The sequence below is a fragment of the Nothobranchius furzeri genome, chromosome 6 (genome assembly GCF_043380555.1).
Source record: "Nothobranchius furzeri strain GRZ-AD chromosome 6, NfurGRZ-RIMD1, whole genome shotgun sequence".
Classification (NCBI taxonomy): Eukaryota; Metazoa; Chordata; class Actinopteri; order Cyprinodontiformes; family Nothobranchiidae; genus Nothobranchius; species Nothobranchius furzeri.
In genome coordinates, this window is record NC_091746.1 from 53,847,938 (window position 1) to 53,866,355 (window position 18,418).

The window sequence follows — 18,418 nt, forward strand, 5'->3', positions numbered from 1 at the left end:
ACAGCGCACTACGCCTGGAACTGCATAGCCCTGGTTTACAAGGTGGCACAGTAAACTGCAACGACAAGGCTGCAGGTTTGACTCCCAACCTTTCTGCACAGAGTTTACATGTTCTCCCATGCATGCACGCGTTTTCTGTTACAGACCAAAAACATGCATATTAGATTGGAGACATTGTCTAAAGGTATGAATGAGTGTGACCCTGTGATGGACTGGCTACCTGTCCAGGGTGTCCTCAACCTCTCACTCAATGGCCCCTGGAGCGAGAGATCAACTCCCTGTGACAAGGGATAGACCGGTATATCACTAGGCTGATATTTTTCATGCATCTGCGTACTCTCAGGAGGCGTAAAGCAATTTAACACCGTTTATGAATGGATATAGAAATCCTGAGGAGACCAGGATGGAGGACATTTGGTTATTGATTCTTACAGCTCTGTCGGTGGGTTTCCATGGAGAGGTGTGTCAGACCTGAAGAATGTGGAGCTGGTCAGTTCACATGACTCTGCAGAACTAGAGAATGAGTGTTTCCTAGAAGACAGGTGAGTATCTACAGGTGACATGTATGACAGCAGAGGAGGCCCACGGTTAGAGGGCAGGCAGGATGAGGTCCAGTGAGCGGTGTAGCTAAGCAGAGTTTGATGAGGGACAAGAGAGAGACTGCAGCCAACAGGGAGGGGAACTTTCCAGAGAGAGTTTACTTGAAAACAAAGGAGGTGACTGATCACAAGAAACGTGGAGAACCTGGGAGAAACAACAAGGTCAAGGAGGATTAATAACTCAAGGCAAATCACAAGAATCTTAAGGAAAGAGCCAGCAAGCGGACTTGACCACACTGGGCAACAATCTGGCATCCCTGACTGGGACCAGGAAACGGGACCACATCAGTCCGGTTCTGACCTCCCTGCACTGGCTTCCGGTTTGCTATCGTGCACAATTCAAAATCCTCGTCTTTGTTTACAATTTCTTCCAGGGTGGTGCTCCCCCCTATCTGGCCACTCTCCTGAACAAACATTCCCCATCACGCGCTCTGCGCTCCTCTGACCAAGGCCTGCTCGCTGTCCCGCGTTCTAGGTGTTGTACTCGCGGGGCCGGGCTTTCTCAGTCCTAGCACTGTCACTCTGGAACCAGTTGCCACCCTCTGTTAGGCTGTCCCCATCTCTGCTGGTCTTTAAGAGTCGCCTAAAACACACCTTCTCTGCTTGGCATTTCCTGAACATGTTTGATTCGGCCCTCTTTTACGTTGAATTTCTTTCACAGTTTTCATTGGTTCACTCTATCCCTTGTTTTACCCATCTGTCCTGTACTAGAATGTTTAACCTTTTTTGTAATTTGTATTTAGTAATTTAATTTGCTTTTATTTTTGAATTGCTTCTATTTTTGATTTATTCACTATATTTGTACTTCTACTGTACCATGTTCAGCGCCTTGGGCTTCCTGACAGGGTTGCGGAAGGCGCTTTATAAATAAAGCTTTGATTGATTGATTGAAATGATTGGCTGCTTTCCTCTTTTATCCTCAAGTGTGTGATTGTAGATGAGCCACAGCTGCGTGGGGAGTTCCTCTGCAGATTCTGCTCACGGTGAAGTGTTGTGGTCCTCTGGTGTGAACCTGGTGAACACACACACATTCACATGCTGGTGATGATGAGCTACATTGTAGCCACAGCTGCCCTGGGGCACACTGACAGAGGTGACACTGCTGAACATTGGTGCCACCGGTCCCTCTGACCACCACCAGCAGGCAAGACGGGTGAATTGCCTTGCCCAATGACACAATAGCAGCATTCTCTGGTGGAAGCCAGGATCTAACCTACACCCTTCCTATACTGACATAGAAAAAACAACAACCAATCTCTACCTTTGACCTGACTGAGGTCTAGGTGATACAGATGATGGATCCATGATTGAGATTAAAGCAAAGGTTTCATCTACTATTTCTGCAGTAAAGCTTCTATTTAGAACACAAAAGAGCTCTGGTTGCATGTGTCTTTTAGGGTTTATTTAGAAATTTTGGAGCAAACGATCTTCAAAGTATACCTTTCAGTTTATCTGTTTATTGTTGAAGCTTCAGTCAATTTTGTTACTTTGTCACGGACCATTTAAAGGCACACTTGGCAGTTTTGGTATGCTTTTAGCACCCCCTAGTGTCCATTTAGTAGAACCAAAAGTGAAACTTATCTCCTCGCTGTGCGTTTGTCATTTTAACACCTGAATCTAACTGCTGAAATGCCCCCCCAACCCTCATTAGTGTCTACAGGAGCAGCTCATCACTAAATTAAACAAATCAGCTGTGTTCACAATCTAAAGCATGCAGGAAATGTGTTTGAATCAGACTGCAGCGCCAGGCATGTCGGCAAGTCATGTAGTGGCCCGCCAGTCTGAAGTGGCAAGTGCTATATTCTGGCGACAGAGGGCGGTGGGGGTCTAAGTGACATTTCATTAGCCCATAAAGGGTCATTTTAGCACATACTGACTCAAGAAAGATGAAGAAGAAGAAGTATGAACAATTTGCATATTATCCCCTGCTGATTCACACTTCAAAACAGCTGCATCTGGAATCTATAATGAATTTCGCTTATTAAGATGGTCTTAAATTATTTACTTTATTTACACATTTGAACCTTCACATAACGTTTTTATGAAAATACGCTAAATTATTTCAAACATTTTAGTTTTCAGTATTTTGATGTATATTATTTAACTTGTTATTTTTATTGTGTAATTCTGTGATTTTTATTTGGCTAATGGTGAGCATGCAAATGTTAATGAGCTGCTGTAGAAATTCTCTTATTTTTAAACACACCAGGAAACAAATGGAAACAGCAGGAAAAAAGCTTCACCTCTCAAAAACCTGCTCATGTCGTCTACCCCCTGGTGGAAGATGTAGGCACTACAGGTGGCATGTTGTGATTCTGTAGCCTGACAAGCCAAACCCATGCTTCCTTATAGTTCTCTGTGTGGACAGAGGACGATTCTGGCAGGCCAGGCTACTAATTCTGTCCTTTTGTGTCTCTCTTAGATGGACTGGGAACTGGTGCTGTGTGTCTTCTGTAAGTCGCCTGATGACCGCTAGAGTTAGACACCAGCTTCCTGCGCCCTTTCTCAGGAAAAATAGTAATAGAAAATGAATGAATGAATTAATTAACTGTTTAAAAATCAACAATCTGACTCTTCAGGACCCAATGTTTTACCACTTGTGCTGATATAACGGGGAATGACTCAGTATTCATAATAGCACATATAAATTTGTACTTTTTTGCTAAACAAATAAATCTACCAACTCCCAACAAAGGAAATCATAAAGTAGAAAACTGTAGAAATAATTTAAAGCTAAATGTTTGTAGCACTGATGAAACTTATGCCAAAGACAAATTTAGTGTTTTAATCTTTTAAAATGTGTTTGGAGGATATGTTTTCCTTCTAACGTTTCCTACGTTTGTCACAGACTGTCCACCAGGCGGAGCCCTACTAGGGCTGAAGTCTCACGGGCCCTTTTAACTTTAGAAAATCTTGTTCTGATTTTGATGGGAAACTATGACTTTTAATTTTTCCTCTTAATCTTATAAATATTTGAGTTATTGAAATGTTTACTAATTTTCTCTTTGAGTCCAATAATGAGGACTCCTGATGCCCCTAAACCTGATGCAACATGGCAACAGAAGACCCTATTACGAAGGTACAGTACTATAACACCTGGCCAAGCTGTGCAAATTGTTTAAACCATCAAGTGAAGGTAATGAGTGAGTATGAGAACCAAATGTTTCAACAATGAAATTGAAATATTTGTCTTTTCTGGCACTAATTACTAAAAGTAAAAGGACAGGTTTGGGCCCTTTGTGTATTAAGGAGCAGCTTTAGGCAAAGAAACCTTTATATACATAAAAATATTTTAAGTTCAACAATTGCATTCTAGAATAAAACAATCATATAAATAATTGCATCAGCATATAAATAAAACAAATTCAGAAACAAGGTTGTTTGTTTTTAAGGCAACAAGAACTGGCCCTAGGAGTGATCCTTGAGGTACTCCCGGCTTCACAGCCAGGTTACGCATGCATGAACAACAGTTGTTATTTTAGCCAATCCAGTGCCCCACCTATACAAAGCAACTTATAGGGTTTTCATTTGCTATACACAAAGTCAACATGTCGTTAATGTTTTTGTAACGTGATGAAGGAGCCAGTCCTCGAGGTTATTTATCCTCTAACCACAGTTCCCTTTGACACAGCGCCAGAGTGCATGAAACAGCCTCAAGGTCATGCATTCGCTTCTAAACCGTTTACATTCCAGCAATGAAGACAGAAGTTGAAGACTCTTTTCTTTTCTTTTATTAAAAGCCACAGCGCCAGAGTGCATGAAACAGCCTCAAGGTCATGCATTCGCTTTTAAACCGTTTACATTCCAGCAATGAAGACAGAAGTTGAAGACTCTTTTCTTTTCTTTTATTAAAAGCCAAAGAACTCTATTAATTAAATGTAATTCTAACCCATGAAATTTTACACACATACTTTTCATATTCATAAAATATTTGATACCTAAGAAAAAGTCTTGGAGAATCTTTAACATTTGCACTTTAACAACAACACTTAATTTTAAAGTTTAAACTTCTATAAGTAATTTATTAGTTGGTGTAAGGTATCCCACTTTGTTGACAATTCTAATGACCTTTTTTCATTTAAATAGAGGCTCTCTATATTTTCCCAACATTTCCCCAATTTCTGCACAACATAAAAAATAACCAGAGAAGCAGAGACAGCTGAACAAACCTACCTTTGTAGGAGAAGATTATAGTTTACACTTTCAAACGGCAGCATGACACCCATCCCAGAAAAATAATTAATACATTTATATGAAACAGAAAACTGCACATGACACTCTGTAACACAGCTTCTTGCACTATCATGTTCTTTAGCAAGCCTTAACACACCTTGAAGAGCTTGAGGGCAACACCCTGTGCGAAGAGGAGAAGTGGGGCTGACACTAACAGAAATAGAAACCTGACAAGAAGGCATGTTGGGGAGCTGCAGATCCCAAAAAACAACGTAACTTAATCTTCACAGGTCCTCCCTCGAGCTTTGTAACATCACAGGCGGATGAACTCCAGGTGGGCTTGATAACTGTGAAACTGCTAATTCTTTAGCAGGTCACACAAAATTTAATGATCATCTTTCTTGTTTGGTTTGGTTTTAATGAAACTCTGATGTGTTTGAAAGTCAAAGGATGAAGCAGCAGAAACGTCAGGAATGTGCGAAAGCTGACAAACATTCCACAGAAAGCAGAAGGGAAGCTGTGGAGGGTCAAGCCGGACCAGTCAAATTTGAAGCTCTGATACAAAAGCTGGAAGCTAATGCTGCAGAATCAGCTGAAATTCTACAGCTTTGAGCCCCCACAGATGCTTGAAACAAGAAGAAGAAGAAGAAGAAGAAGAATCATTTCTATAGCACCTCTCAAGATAAAAATCACGAGGCACTTCACAAAAACAAACAAATGTAAAAATATAAAAAAGCATTTAGAAAATGTTTAAAATTATTTTTAAAATGAGCAAAAATAGACAATTGTGATAAAAAAATGTTAAGAAAGAGAGAGAGTGAATAGGAAAGAGGGAAATCAGTGGATCATGAGGAAGGTGGAATAGGTGGGGAGAGTAGAATAAAGAGAGAGTGGTGAAGAAGGTCATACAAAAGCCAGCTTGAACAAGTGAGTCTTCGGCTGCTTTTTAAAGGAGACCACTGAGTCCACTGATCTCAGGCTCAGGGGGCCACAGCATGATCTGTCACTTTTGGTCTTTAGCCTGGTGCACTGCACAACCAGTAGGCTTTGATCACTGGAGCTCAGGGACCTGCTGGGGGTGTAGGGACTAAGAAGATCACCAATGTAAGATGGTGCTTGTCCATGTAAGGCCCTGTAGACCAGAACCAGGATCTTGAAATGAACCCTGAAGTTGACTGGCAGCCTTTGAAGCTGGAGGAGAAGCGGGGTGATGTGGGTGTGTTTGGAAAAAAAAACATTTACTCAGGGTAAAAACAAGGTCTAGAGTGTGCCCCCTGGTGTGTGTGGGGCCAGAAACATGCTGGGTAAAGCTGAAGGAGTCCATGAGGCTGGAGAAATTCATGGCAAAGTGATCAGAGGGATCATCAACGTGGATGTTAAAGTCGCCAACAATCACCAGTCTGGACAGCTTCACAGTGGAGGATAGAAAGTCACTAAACTCCTGAAGGAAAGAACTGTTTGGACCAGGTGGACGATAAACCACAGCACAGTAGAACTCCTCCAAACTTGTCTTATTTGTGGAGACAAAAAAATCTGTTTGGACATTTCACCTCAGACTGTTTTCCAGTCAGAGGTGAAATGTCCAAATATCAGGATATAAGACTCCAAATCCTACCGTGCTAAGCTCTCCTCTGATGTGGCATTCTGCACCTGAACTGCTCTAAATCTAGCAACTCATGCATGAAAACATTTGCACAAAAAACTACTATATATATAATGATAATTAATGTAGAAAACTGATTTAATTACCTTTTTATTTTTTACTAAATATTTAAACTGGAGGAGCAACTATTGTTGCTGCATTATCACCGTCCAAATATCTTATATTGGTGGAAACATAAAAAGAGCAAAACTACAGAATACATTTTTGTTCAATAAACAAATAAACACACTTTAAGAGGGAGAAATCTGTATTTGTGTTTTAAAGTAACTCATTGTGCTTCAAATCAGTGGAAGAAGGTAAATGTAGTAACGGGTGTTGCCCACTAGAGTGCACTGCTGTACTATTAAAATGTATGTTTCAAAGTCAGTGAGAAAATAACATTCAGCAGAAAAACTGGGAAAGAAAATGTAATAATGTCCCTAAACGAAAGAATCTGGCAGGAAAACAACAACAACATCGTTTTTTTCTTTATTAAATGTTGTTTTAATTTTTTTATTTGCTGTGTGACAAAATGCTTTTAAATAATCTGCTTCTTATTCAGATGAAAATGTTCCCATTTTAAGATGTTTGGGGACAACACAAGTATGTTTAGTGCCGAAGAAAAAAAAATATTTCAAAATAAAATAACAAAATAAAAGATGAGCATTATTCAGAAAATTGTTTTAAAATTTTAAGTGGATGAAGGTAATTCACAAACATTCATAAAAAATTCCTCCACTGAGTGACAATAAAGAAATGTTCTATTCTATTCTATTCTATTCTATTCTACAGGAAACAGGAAAGTCAGGATGAGGGAGACAGCTGTAATCAGGTGTGGTCGAAGCAAGCAGAGGTAGAATCAACTTAGGCATTAACGCACACTTATCTTACCTGTTGGACAACGGCAGAATTATAATCAGAGCAGCAAATTCTTCACAGACAGCTGGGGATCTCAAAGACTCATACCAATGAACAATATATTGCTGTGGCTATCTGCAAAGTAGAGATTTAAATCTTAATGAAAGCCTTTTGTTTCGGTCAGTCACAGAGCCGGCCCAAGGTGAGCGATGGCTGAGGGGCCCCCCACCCCACTAGGGGCCTGCCCAACAGCTCCAATATAGAGTGAGACTTTTAAAAGAAATAAATAATACAAACTAAATTATATTACACATGAAAAAAATTATTTTCTGTAGTCATTTGCTTTATATGGAGTCATTTGGTTTTATTTTGGTGATATTGCATGTTTGACATGTTTTATACATCTGTTTCAAATTTTAAGAACAGAAGAAAATAAACGTACTTGTTTACTGTAGTTTCTGTGTTTTTCTGCTGATGTTACTTTCAAATAGTTTACCACACTTAAACCACACTCCACATTTTAAAATGCAAGTTAGAGCATTTCTATTGGTTCGTTAGTAATATGAGGTTAAAATTGATTGCCATGATAAAACTGATATGATGTAAGCAAAATTACAAACAATGCTACAGATGGTGGCTAGGTTACACACATGATGTAGATTATGAGTGATGTTGACTTCTTGGAATGAGGGGTCGCCAAAGGTAAACGTGTTTGGGGCCGGCCCTGGTTTCGTTTAGTTTAATGATCCATTTATGTTCATTAAATCATGTAAAATATATATGATAAACAATCAAACCTGTGTGACTTCTACATTTTCATTAAAATGTTACAACTCTAATGACAGAAAGTCTCTAAAGAAAGTTTTTTCTTCAAATCTTCATCAACATGAACAAAGCAATATTGGATTTACATTCAGTCACAAACCAATGCAAGAACTCATTGCAGTCCTTAATAATTTATGTTTATGCTATTAAAAAACTAACTGTAAACATGTTAATGAACAGAAATTATAATTAAAGATTGTCTTAATGCATGTAGAAAAATAAACAGCCATAATTTTATTATTATTAACACATTTTTATCCTCAAAATATTCCTGAATTTAAAGCTTATTAATAACTACCCAGTGGTTTACTCTGTAGCATCTAGCAACCCTTTAGTTGCATACTGCAATTTTTGCAAACAAAATGAACAAATGTATTTTTTGTTCCACCCATTTTTATTGTTGTTGCATGCTTAGAAATAAAAACCCAGCACAGTTTGTGCCTGTAAACGGATCCCAGATGGACACACCATAAAACAGTGTGAAGCATCCAAACAACCCTTAATGTTGCATAAATCTGCAGCTTGAATGACGTCACATAATGCTCCTGCAGTTATTGATTCAACAGACTTATTTGAGGTGAGTGGCAGGATGCAGGGTGTTTATTTATCATACGTTTAGAATATGAGCCACTAGGTGGCGCAAGTGGCCCTTAAAATATAAAGAAACATGTTTAAAAGCCACCAAATGTTTAACATTAAAACAATGAGCAAGCTGTTTACAAAATGAACTGCTATAATTTTAGAATTACATGTTTTCTTTTTTTGAGAGCTAGGCTTAAGTTAGGAGCTGCGTTAATATGCAAAAGTACAGTTTTATAATTCACTAACATTCTGAGACACGGGTGGTTTTTAGTCCACACTTCAAAGCATTTCATTTGTCGTGTTTCATCTTCATGATTTGTCTTTGATTCATCTAGTTTATTATGGTCCATGCTTGGTTCTGTACAGTAACACCAGATAAAAGGCTAATAAACATTAATTATAGGGGTGAAGAATACAAATATCACTGCTGGGCAAAATAATGATGTAGAACGACAAGCACACGGTCTCATTTAACATAATTTCACTCGTTTTCAAGTGATGCATTTGCAATAGTAGACTTTTTTTTTTAAATATTTTGAGTTACGGAAAGACCCAACTGTTATTGTAGCACGACCCAAGGTGATGTTCAACCCCCAACTTTGGAACCTCTGATGTAAAAGCGAGCAGAATCATGAGGATGAACGTAAATAATCATGTTTGCTGACTATATTTGCCATCGGAACCTATATTATCCACCATATCTTATTAATTTCCAGACAGACCAAGTCAAACATCTTTATCATGTAAACCCGTGACCCCCCCGCCCCTTGTCTTTAGCTCTGGGCGCTGCCGCCGCTGGGGGGCGTCGCATCCAGGTACGATTACAGACGCATTGTCGCCTTCCGTGGAATAAAACGGAGAGATATGCTCATGGAAGGCGCCAGGTGAGCAATAAGAAGGCCTATTGATACGGTTCCTATCGTGTTTGCACCTTTTCACAGCGCCAGGCCCGCTACACATTAACCAGACATTACACAAATAAAGATACGCTGCTGATAAACTCAGGACTGAGGTGCAACAAGAGAGAAGGACCAGAGAAAGCCTTCTCACTTCTGAAATCAGCGCTCTCAGATGCACGACAGGCTTTATTTTTTTTTCTAATCTGTGTTTTTCTGTTCTGGAACCCGGATTTTCGGCTGATTTGTGTTCCCGTTGAGAGAAGAAAGCCTCAGCTTATCCTTTTATTATAAAAAAAAACTGCTACAATATAATGTTTTCGATGGAAAACGTGTTGATTTGTGAATAAATGAAGCGATAAGAAGCTCATGGGATTTTAGAAAATTCAGGGTGGTTTTAGAAATTTTAAACAGTCATATTTGAATCCCAAATCTATTAAATCTTTATGAATTATAAGATATATGCAAACTTTAAACGACAAACATTTTGTGATTTGCATTATAATATAAAAAACAAAAAGGTACATTTTCTGTAATCTTTCTCTTCAGTATTAATCAACTGAATTCGGGGGTAAAAACCTGGGTGAGTCAACCCATGAGCTCCCCATAATTAATCCCCAGTAAATACATTTGATGTAAAAAAAATAAAAATAAAAAACGATTCACATACATGAGAAGCAGCATTTCAATGTTTTATTGAAATTTTTCAAGAACACAATGCCGATGTTGTAAACTAGACAGAACTCCAATACAACAGAACCCACAGACAACTTAAGAAACACGCAGAAAAATAAAGGAACCTTCATATTTTCGATTATGCGGCACTTTAACAATTAAGTTCGCAACATATTTTAAAACAGGTAAAACGTTTTTTCACACTTCAACACTTCTCAAAAAATAAAAATAAAAACAAAAATAAAAACAGAATGAAAAGAGTTGTTTTCTTTTTATTTTCAAGCCATGGGTGCAGCAGTGCGTTTGTCTCTTTTCCATTTCAAACAGTAGCACTTCTCACACAGGGACGAGTGAAAATACAATGGCACGTGAGGGTGAATATCTGCGGATATCTGAGGAGAATTTATCCGTAATTTGATGAGAATATAAACAAACAAACAAACAAACAAAAAAAAGAGGGTAATAGTCCACAGATCTTTACACAAGTATATCGAGAATAAATTAAGAACAAATCCCTAAAAACAAACTACTCCGTCGTATTTACACGCAATAACAATATGAAATAATTACATAAATACTTTTATATATTCATATTTACACGATGATCAATGCTACCTCTCGTTTTCTTTCCATGTTTTCTCTCAACGTTTAACTTTCTGCTTCCCTTTGCCTGTTTGGGTGAAATTACGCATGCTTATAGTTTCGTCCAGGAACTTTTTTATGTTTCCAAATAAACAAAGAAAAAAAAGTTTTAAAATAAATAAAAACGAAATGTATGCAAATATTTCCCCCCCTTTTTTACATTTTAGTGGTAAAATAAGTTTATTTTTCCAAGAGGGCATGCAATTATCGATATCCAATTAACTCAACGAGATAATACAGCAGTCTTTGAAAGGTATGTTGAACGAGTGAATTCAAATTTTATTCAGAGTGCATATTTTCAACCACGGAGGCTCGTTTCTCCTGACAGGACAAGCAGCGTCTCCTGATCTGTGCGTCACGCCACGCCAACGTCTCAGTTTCAATACTTGTACGGTATTCAAATGATATCTAACAAATGTTGTTTAATTTAACAAAAACAAGGGAAAAACGAGAGAAAAGAAAGAAAAAGAAACAATATTTAATGTGTGTTAAACAAAGTGCATATCAGAAACTAAAATTGTTCACGTTTTTAGCTTTTTTGTTTTTTTCTTTTAAAAACCTGCAGGATTCCGTCCGCATCCTCCTGTTTTTGTCTCCCATCGTCATTCAAAGAGGCAGGACTTCAGACCTTCTCACGGAGAACCGCTCCTGGGCCTGTCCTGGTTCGAGTCCAGTCCACTAACCAAGCGCTGGATGCTCTGCAGCTCGTTGGCGGAGTCCTTCTCAGTGCACGTTTTGGGGGACGTGGACACGGAGCCGGAGGACAACGAGTGGCTGGTCACCTCCGATGTGGAATCCAGAGTGACAGCAGACACGGGGCTGGCAGGAACCAGGCCGTCCGATTTCAGATCGCCTCCGGCCGCCAAGGAAGGCATGGCTGTGGTGAGAAGAGTGCTGTCCGGTACCGTCATGGGGAGGGAGTACGGGCTGTACCTGAGTCGGGGACGCACTGCGTTCAGGAACGGGTGTCGGTGCACCGAAGAGGCGGCGGATGAGGCAGCCGCGGCTGCAGCCATGTAAGTGTAGGGATATGGGAACAGACTACCAAATGGAGACATTGCGATGCCCTGCGGGTAAACAGAAAGTGGTTATTGGTCATAAACGCATCCAAATGCGCAAAAATAATGATAATCCGATTAAACAATAAGTAGATGTGCTCAAAGATCCGACTGCGGCTGCAGGATTTTCTTGTCTTCCTGTGCTTTTATTTTCAAAATTTTCACAAATCTGTTCTGCAAACACACACACACACACACACACACACACACACACACACACACACACACACACACACACACACACACACACACACACACACACACACACACACACACACACACACACACACACACACACACACACACACACACAATAATAATAAAATAAACATCCGCAGCAACGATTTGCCACCTTCTAAGTAAACAAGGCTGCTGCTTGCTCAACAATTTGTAATGCAAATAAAGATCCCTGTTGCTGCCTTCAAAGAGAGAAGCTGCAGCTATACTTGTTTTGACAAGATGGAGGAAAATGCACATTTGTAGCCCTTTAAAACATGGTTTTGATCCCCCTCTCGCAGCAAGTGAGGCGTTTTAATGCACCATATCTCAAAAACACAAACTTAATAAGTTCATAGAACCTCGAGCTGTTCTGGTTCATTTAGTCAGTTCTTTATAAGAAAAGTCTTCAGCACAAACCCAAGAAAATTCCCATAAAACGTTTGTTTATAATAAAAAAACATTCAGATAAGATGTAATAAATCTGTTCTGCTTTGGGTAATAAAGGACACATGCAAACAAGCACACGGCTGGGTTACAAACACAAACACTTCGAGCTGCAAAAGTTTGTGCATCAGCATGCAAAGTTTAAACACAAGCTCCATGCTGTCTGGTGTTCTGCAGCGCCACTGTGCACACGCTGTAAAACTGGAAGGAGGCCTCTCCAAACAAAACGGGGTTTACCTGTGATGCCAAGACATGCTGCTGCAGATGAAAGGGTAGGCCTTGCGCCCCCGCCAGGCTCTGCGGCGGCGATGCCATGCTGCTAGTGTCCATGGTGCTCACCCCTCCAGAGGACACCGCTGCCAGCAGGGGTCCCATGCCTGCGGCCATGTTCGAGAACGCACCGCCCATGTTGAACTGACCGGGATGCAACAGGAACGGATGCGCGCCCCCGAGGTGGTTAAAAAACTGCTGTCCTGTCAGGCCCGGTGGGAATCCGAAGTTATGCAAGTGGTTGTGGCCCATGTGCGCGCTGTCGGTCTGAACAGTCAAAGGCATGAAGCTGTCCTTGCTTATTGACCTACATTCGTCCGTTTTGGGCTGGTCCAGGCTCGGGCTCTTCAGCTCTTCTCCAGAGCGCGTGGTGCTGGAGATGACCGTGATGGGACTCTGCCGCGAGTCCGCTTGGCTTTTCTCAGTTCTCGGCCCGCTGTCGCGGATCCTGCCGTTGGAGTCGCTGCCGCTGAAGGCGTGGCCCTTAGCGGGGCTGGCCTCGGGATCCTTCCCGTCCCCCGTGGTTGTGGAGATCTTGCTGGAGTCCGGACCGTCTTTGTTGTGTCCGTCTTTGCTCTCATCGTCGCTGTCATCGTCGCTGTCGCAGAAATCTGCGCAGAGGAGGAAGGATCAGAATGGGAAATTAATTAATTAAATAAAAATAAGTTTGTCATGTTTTGTTTGCAGATTTTTGCGCATCTGAGGTCAAAACATATCATTTGTTAACAATTCATACATTTCCCCACCATCTTTATTTTTAATTTATTTGTTAAAAGACACAGATTAAATCCACGAGTTTAAAAATACAGATTATGAATATTTAGAGCTCATAATAAATGCAGACCTCACTTCAAAAGTTTATTCTGACAAAGTTCCTGCGGTATAAACACCGAGGCATTGTCCCATTCCGCTAATTTAACAGTTTATGGTGAAATCTGGGGGGTCTGCGGCAGCCTACCTTTCAGGTGTGGGGGGCCCACCGTCGACACGGCGGGGGAGGAGGCCTGGGCGAAGCACTTAAAGGAGGCCTGCTCACCGGAGGAGTCGTCTGAAGCGCCGTTCTCCTTTTTCTGCTGCTCCTCGTAGGAGCGCATGGACTGCAGAGCCAGCTGTTTCCTGTCGCGCACAGTGGCCAGGTTATGGGTTAGTTGGGCCAGAAACAATATCAGCAGCACAATACCTCAAGCATGAGTTTATTTAGGCAAATTATCATTTTTTTGTGCAAATTCAGAGTTTGAATCGAAAGTGAGACTATCGAGTTCCTGGGGATTCATATTTTAGGCTGTGTTTAATCCAAGATAGTCACTCTCTTTCCATAAAACAGATGAGTTTTTTTTCTTTTTCTGGACTCTTTGAGTTACCTCTTTTCCCGTCTTCCATTGCCGGTGTCACGGAATCCTTTGGCAAACGGATTATGATCGATTTTCAGCTGCGTAATCTGGAGGAAAATGAGAATTCGTGCGCAGTTAGTAATATAAATAATCTTGAATCTTTCTGATGTTTTATGGTAGCAAACTTTAAAGTTCTTCATTTATAACTTGAAATGAGTTTTTCAATATCAAGCCAGACTTAATATGTCTAAAACACGTTCAGCAAAACACAAACGTGCAAAATACGTGGAGAGACGTTTGTAACTTTTCTTCACTCATCCTCAACTTTCTGCACACGCGAGCTGACCGAAGTGTTGCCATAATATTCACCACCGAATCACAAAAAAACTGCACTGGTAGTAAAATAAACTTTTACGTTTATTTGTTTTTTAAATTTGAGGAGAAATTTTTACCAACTCTGTTATTATGCCCCTCCCCTTTTGTCCTGTTGCACCCATCTAACCTCACACCGTTCCCCTTTCCTTTTCCCCTTCATATATTTCAACCCCCATTTCACACACACACACACACACACACACACACACACACACACACACACACACACACACACACACACACACACACACACACACACACACACACACACACACACACACACACACACACACACACACACACACACACACACAGCCTGTGCCAGATCCTTTTGTGATTGAATAAATGAAAGATAACCTGTATAACATTGCCCAGAATTATGGCTTTCCTACCACAAGCTGCTGAATGTGGCACTCACTCGCAACATTTTCACACAAACACACGCACGCACGCACGCACGCACGCACACACACACACACCACCCCCATCACCAGCGGCACCCACCGCCTCCAACAACTATGACATCTTTCATATTTTATGATAACAAAACTGCGCAGAGCGTGGTGGTTGGGGGTGGTGGTGGTGGGGGGGTGGGGGGTGGGGGGGATTTGACGGGTGGGTATAAAGTAATAATCAAGCCTACCTTGTCGTTCTGATAAGCAGTCACGGCGATGAAGTCGGTTTCAGGAAAAACGTAGGTCCTGAAGGTGCTGTAAGGCAGCTTGAGAATATCGTTGGCCCTCACGATGTGAAACCGTGGCTGATATTTGTGCATGGAGTTCAGAATGGTCTGCAACACACACACACACACACACACACACACACACACACACACACACACACACACACACACACACACACACACACACACACACACACACACACACTTAAATTTCTAAAAAAATTATTTTCAAAATTCTGTAAATGAACCGAAAGTTAATTTTCTTAGCAAATTTAAATCGCAAAAATGTACAACAATAAATAAATAATAATAACAACACAAATAATCAGATTATGTGATTATATGATAAACAAAAAAATAACCCAACATAATGACATCATTTAAAAAATATTTTAGCTTTTATGTTTAAATAAATAGAACGAATCCACAACACTAAAACATTGCTCTTCTAAAATAATAAATTGATAATAAATAGGGAAGTTGACATACATTAGTAGAACTTACAAATCCGTGCTTGTCGGAGATGTTGTTCGTCAGCTTGAGCTTGTGGAAATTGACGACCTTTGACATCCACTGTTCCCCAGTCGCCGGACTGTCCGGGTGAATGTACATCCTCTTTGGCATTTCAGGGTCGGCCTTTCCTGCCACCATCCAGCGGGAGTTGTGGAACTTGTACCTGCAGTCGTCGGCTGCAACTATATCCATCAGGAGAATATATTTGGCCTTTTTGTCCAGACCGGTACACCTCACTTTGAAGGGAGGGAACATGCGCCTGAAACAAACAAACAAATGCAGAAAAAAAGAGAAAGCTTTAACATTGTGATCAGAAAAGACAGAAAATCTGGTTTAAAAAAAGAATTTTTCCTGCAGGAAACGTTGCAAAAAATGCAAATCCTCGAAATAGTGTGTTTTCCTTTCAGTATACGCTAAAGGAATGCAGTTTTGATTTTTATTGCATCTGACGCCCCCCCCCCCTCCCTCCACATAGTCACCTCCGCACACTGTCACAGCACGATGACGACAATAATGTAGATCTTGACGCACAGTTTCAATTAATCAAATATTAGATCAAATGTGAGTAACGACCAGGAAACTCGGATTTCTGCACTATTAGGACGAGTGTGTGACTCTTTTAACGCAACGTGAGACATAATGGTCACGTTTTTAATTATATTTGCCATAATTACAGAGATGTTTGCAGAGTGTTAACCACCGAAGGATCCGGCTTATAACCACAACAACCCTCTACACTTCATTCTTAAATTCTGTCATGCTATCCCCAGTAAACCAACAAAAAGGTCAAATTATTCTGGCTCTTTTGGTTTGTGCTGTTTAGTCAAAAATGTTGTTTTTCGTTTGTTTAGCAGCTTTAGGCAATAGATAAAAATCTGTTGTGCGTAAAATGAACCCAAATCAGCGCTAGAGAAAAGGGCTGAAAATATAAAAAGTCATCTTGTTTTTGTAAAGTTAGAATAATTCACCTTCCGGATTTTGTGATCACCATCTCGGTGCCTTTCTTGTGGAAAAGTTCCCAAAGTTCCTTGGCTTCCAGGTGAACTTTGGGGTCATCCTCCACCTCCTCCTCAGGCTCCAGACTCTTCAGAGGCCTCAAGTGGGCGGCCGCAGCCTGGTGCCCCAGAGAGGAGAAGTGGAGGCCGGTGTCCGCGGCTCCCATCAGCTGGTCCATGATCGGTTTCCCCAAGGCGCCCGGCAGAGACAAGGAGCCGCTGGGAGGCAGCGCCAGGGCCGGGAAGAAAGGGGGCTGGTGACCCAGCATTGCACTCATGGCAAATTCCGGACCCCGGTGAGGTATAAACGGATGATATGCCATACTTGATCCCTGAACGACTGGATCTCTCATCAGGAAGTTCATCCAAGTGCAGGCAACAAATGTAGGCAACAGATCGGATTGAGGAAAATGTTTAGAGCTGTTGTGGACTCTGCAGAAGCGCAACAGTCCAAAAATATTAGTAATAATAAAAAAGAGGAAAAAACGCAAACAGAAAGAACAAAAGGAAATAAGACTCCTCCTTCAGCTCGACACAAACAAAAATCCACAGTTTCTCACAAGTTGTAGAGGGGGGGAAATCTCGGCAGCCCTCTGGTGAGTTCCGATCACTAGTCTGTGGAGGAAAACGCCAAACTGATCCCCATTAATCTTCAGGAGTGCTGCGACGCCGATTTCCCTGCGAGGTTGACGCGCATCGGGACACCTCTCTGTTTCTCTCTGCGCTTTTCGGACATTAGTCGAATTAAAGCAACAGGGCTGAGTCATTTAATCGACTGCGGGTGCATTCTTTTCTCCTCCGCTGCTGTTTACAATATCGGCATTCCTGTTAAAACGGGTTCCTTCTTATTGGCTCCAGTCCTGCGCGGCGAGGGCGACGTGTTGAAATATTTCGATAGCGCCGAATAATCCCCTTTGCCTTTACTCTGCTCCGGACACGCTCTCTCTCTCTCTCTTTCGCACACACACTCTCTCACACACGCACACTTTTTATTCCTCCTCTCTCATCCGCGTGCGCACACACATTTGAGAGCAGGACGTGTGCAGAGAAAGGAGTCCGCTGACGGCCAAGCACAGACAGAGAGAGAGGGAGAGAGGCGGTAAGGTCCCAGCTCCGTGATTTTCCTAGCGCCTCTGTGGCCCATAGGGCTCCACGCAGTGTGGATGTGTTGCGCGTTACGAGCGGCTGCGCTCCGTTTGATTGGCTCTTTCACGCGTTCGGACCAATTGTGTGGCTGCATAGGCGTGGTTCCGACAGGTCGGGTGGAGGGGACAGACTTCAGACTTATAAAAAGGTGTTTGGGGAAACTCAAAAAGGGGCTTTGCCGTGAAACACCACCACCCTGGCTCGGTCGGTGTTGTGTGAATATGTCATCATCGTTCCAGAAGCTGTTGCTGCGCGGCTCGGTCGGTCTGTGAGAGCCGGGAAGGGCGCAGCCGAGGCGGTGAGATGCCCCCCCCCCCCCCCCCCCACACACACACACACACAGACACACACACACACACTCCCCCCCGCCCGCGCACCCTGCGCCCTCAGTCTGCGCGGACAGGCTACTTCTTTTCCTCCTTTTCCTGATTTATTTCTCAGTATATGAATTTTATTGTAGCATTTAGGCGACATTTCTTCCAGTAAAACAACA

The 18,418-nt window shown here is 41.6% G+C and overlaps 1 protein-coding gene across 2 annotated transcripts; it reads right to left on the reverse strand.

Moving 5' to 3' along the window:
* Positions 1-10,246: 10,246 nt before the first annotated feature.
* On the reverse strand, positions 10,247-17,949 carry tbx3a (T-box transcription factor 3a). 2 transcript variants are annotated; one of them, XM_054744356.2, is made up of 7 exons: positions 16,753-17,949; positions 15,761-16,043; positions 15,233-15,379; positions 14,245-14,321; positions 13,842-13,999; positions 12,851-13,494; positions 10,247-11,959 (listed from the first exon to the last, which is right to left on the reverse strand). In XM_054744356.2, exons 1-7 carry the CDS (start codon positions 17,142-17,144, stop codon positions 11,525-11,527), a joined length of 2,136 nt encoding a protein of 711 aa, XP_054600331.2. In that variant the 5' UTR covers positions 17,145-17,949; the 3' UTR covers positions 10,247-11,524. The 2 variants fall into 2 exon arrangements, with proteins under 2 accessions (XP_054600331.2, XP_054600332.2); XM_054744357.2 differs by having other exon boundaries at positions 15,776-16,043; positions 16,753-17,948.
* Between the last annotated feature and the right edge of the window lie 469 nt (positions 17,950-18,418).

Coding starts and splice junctions, on each gene's coding strand:
- tbx3a (XM_054744356.2), bottom strand. CDS start 17,144: ATGAACTTCCTGATGAGAGATCCAGTCGTTCAGGGATCAAGTATGGCA. Junction 16,044..16,752: donor GTGATCACAAAATCCGGAAG/GTGAATTATTCT, acceptor TGTTTGTTTCAG/GCGCATGTTCCCTCCCTTCA. Junction 11,960..12,850: donor AGCATGTCTTGGCATCACAG/GTAAACCCCGTT, acceptor GTTTACCCGCAG/GGCATCGCAATGTCTCCATT.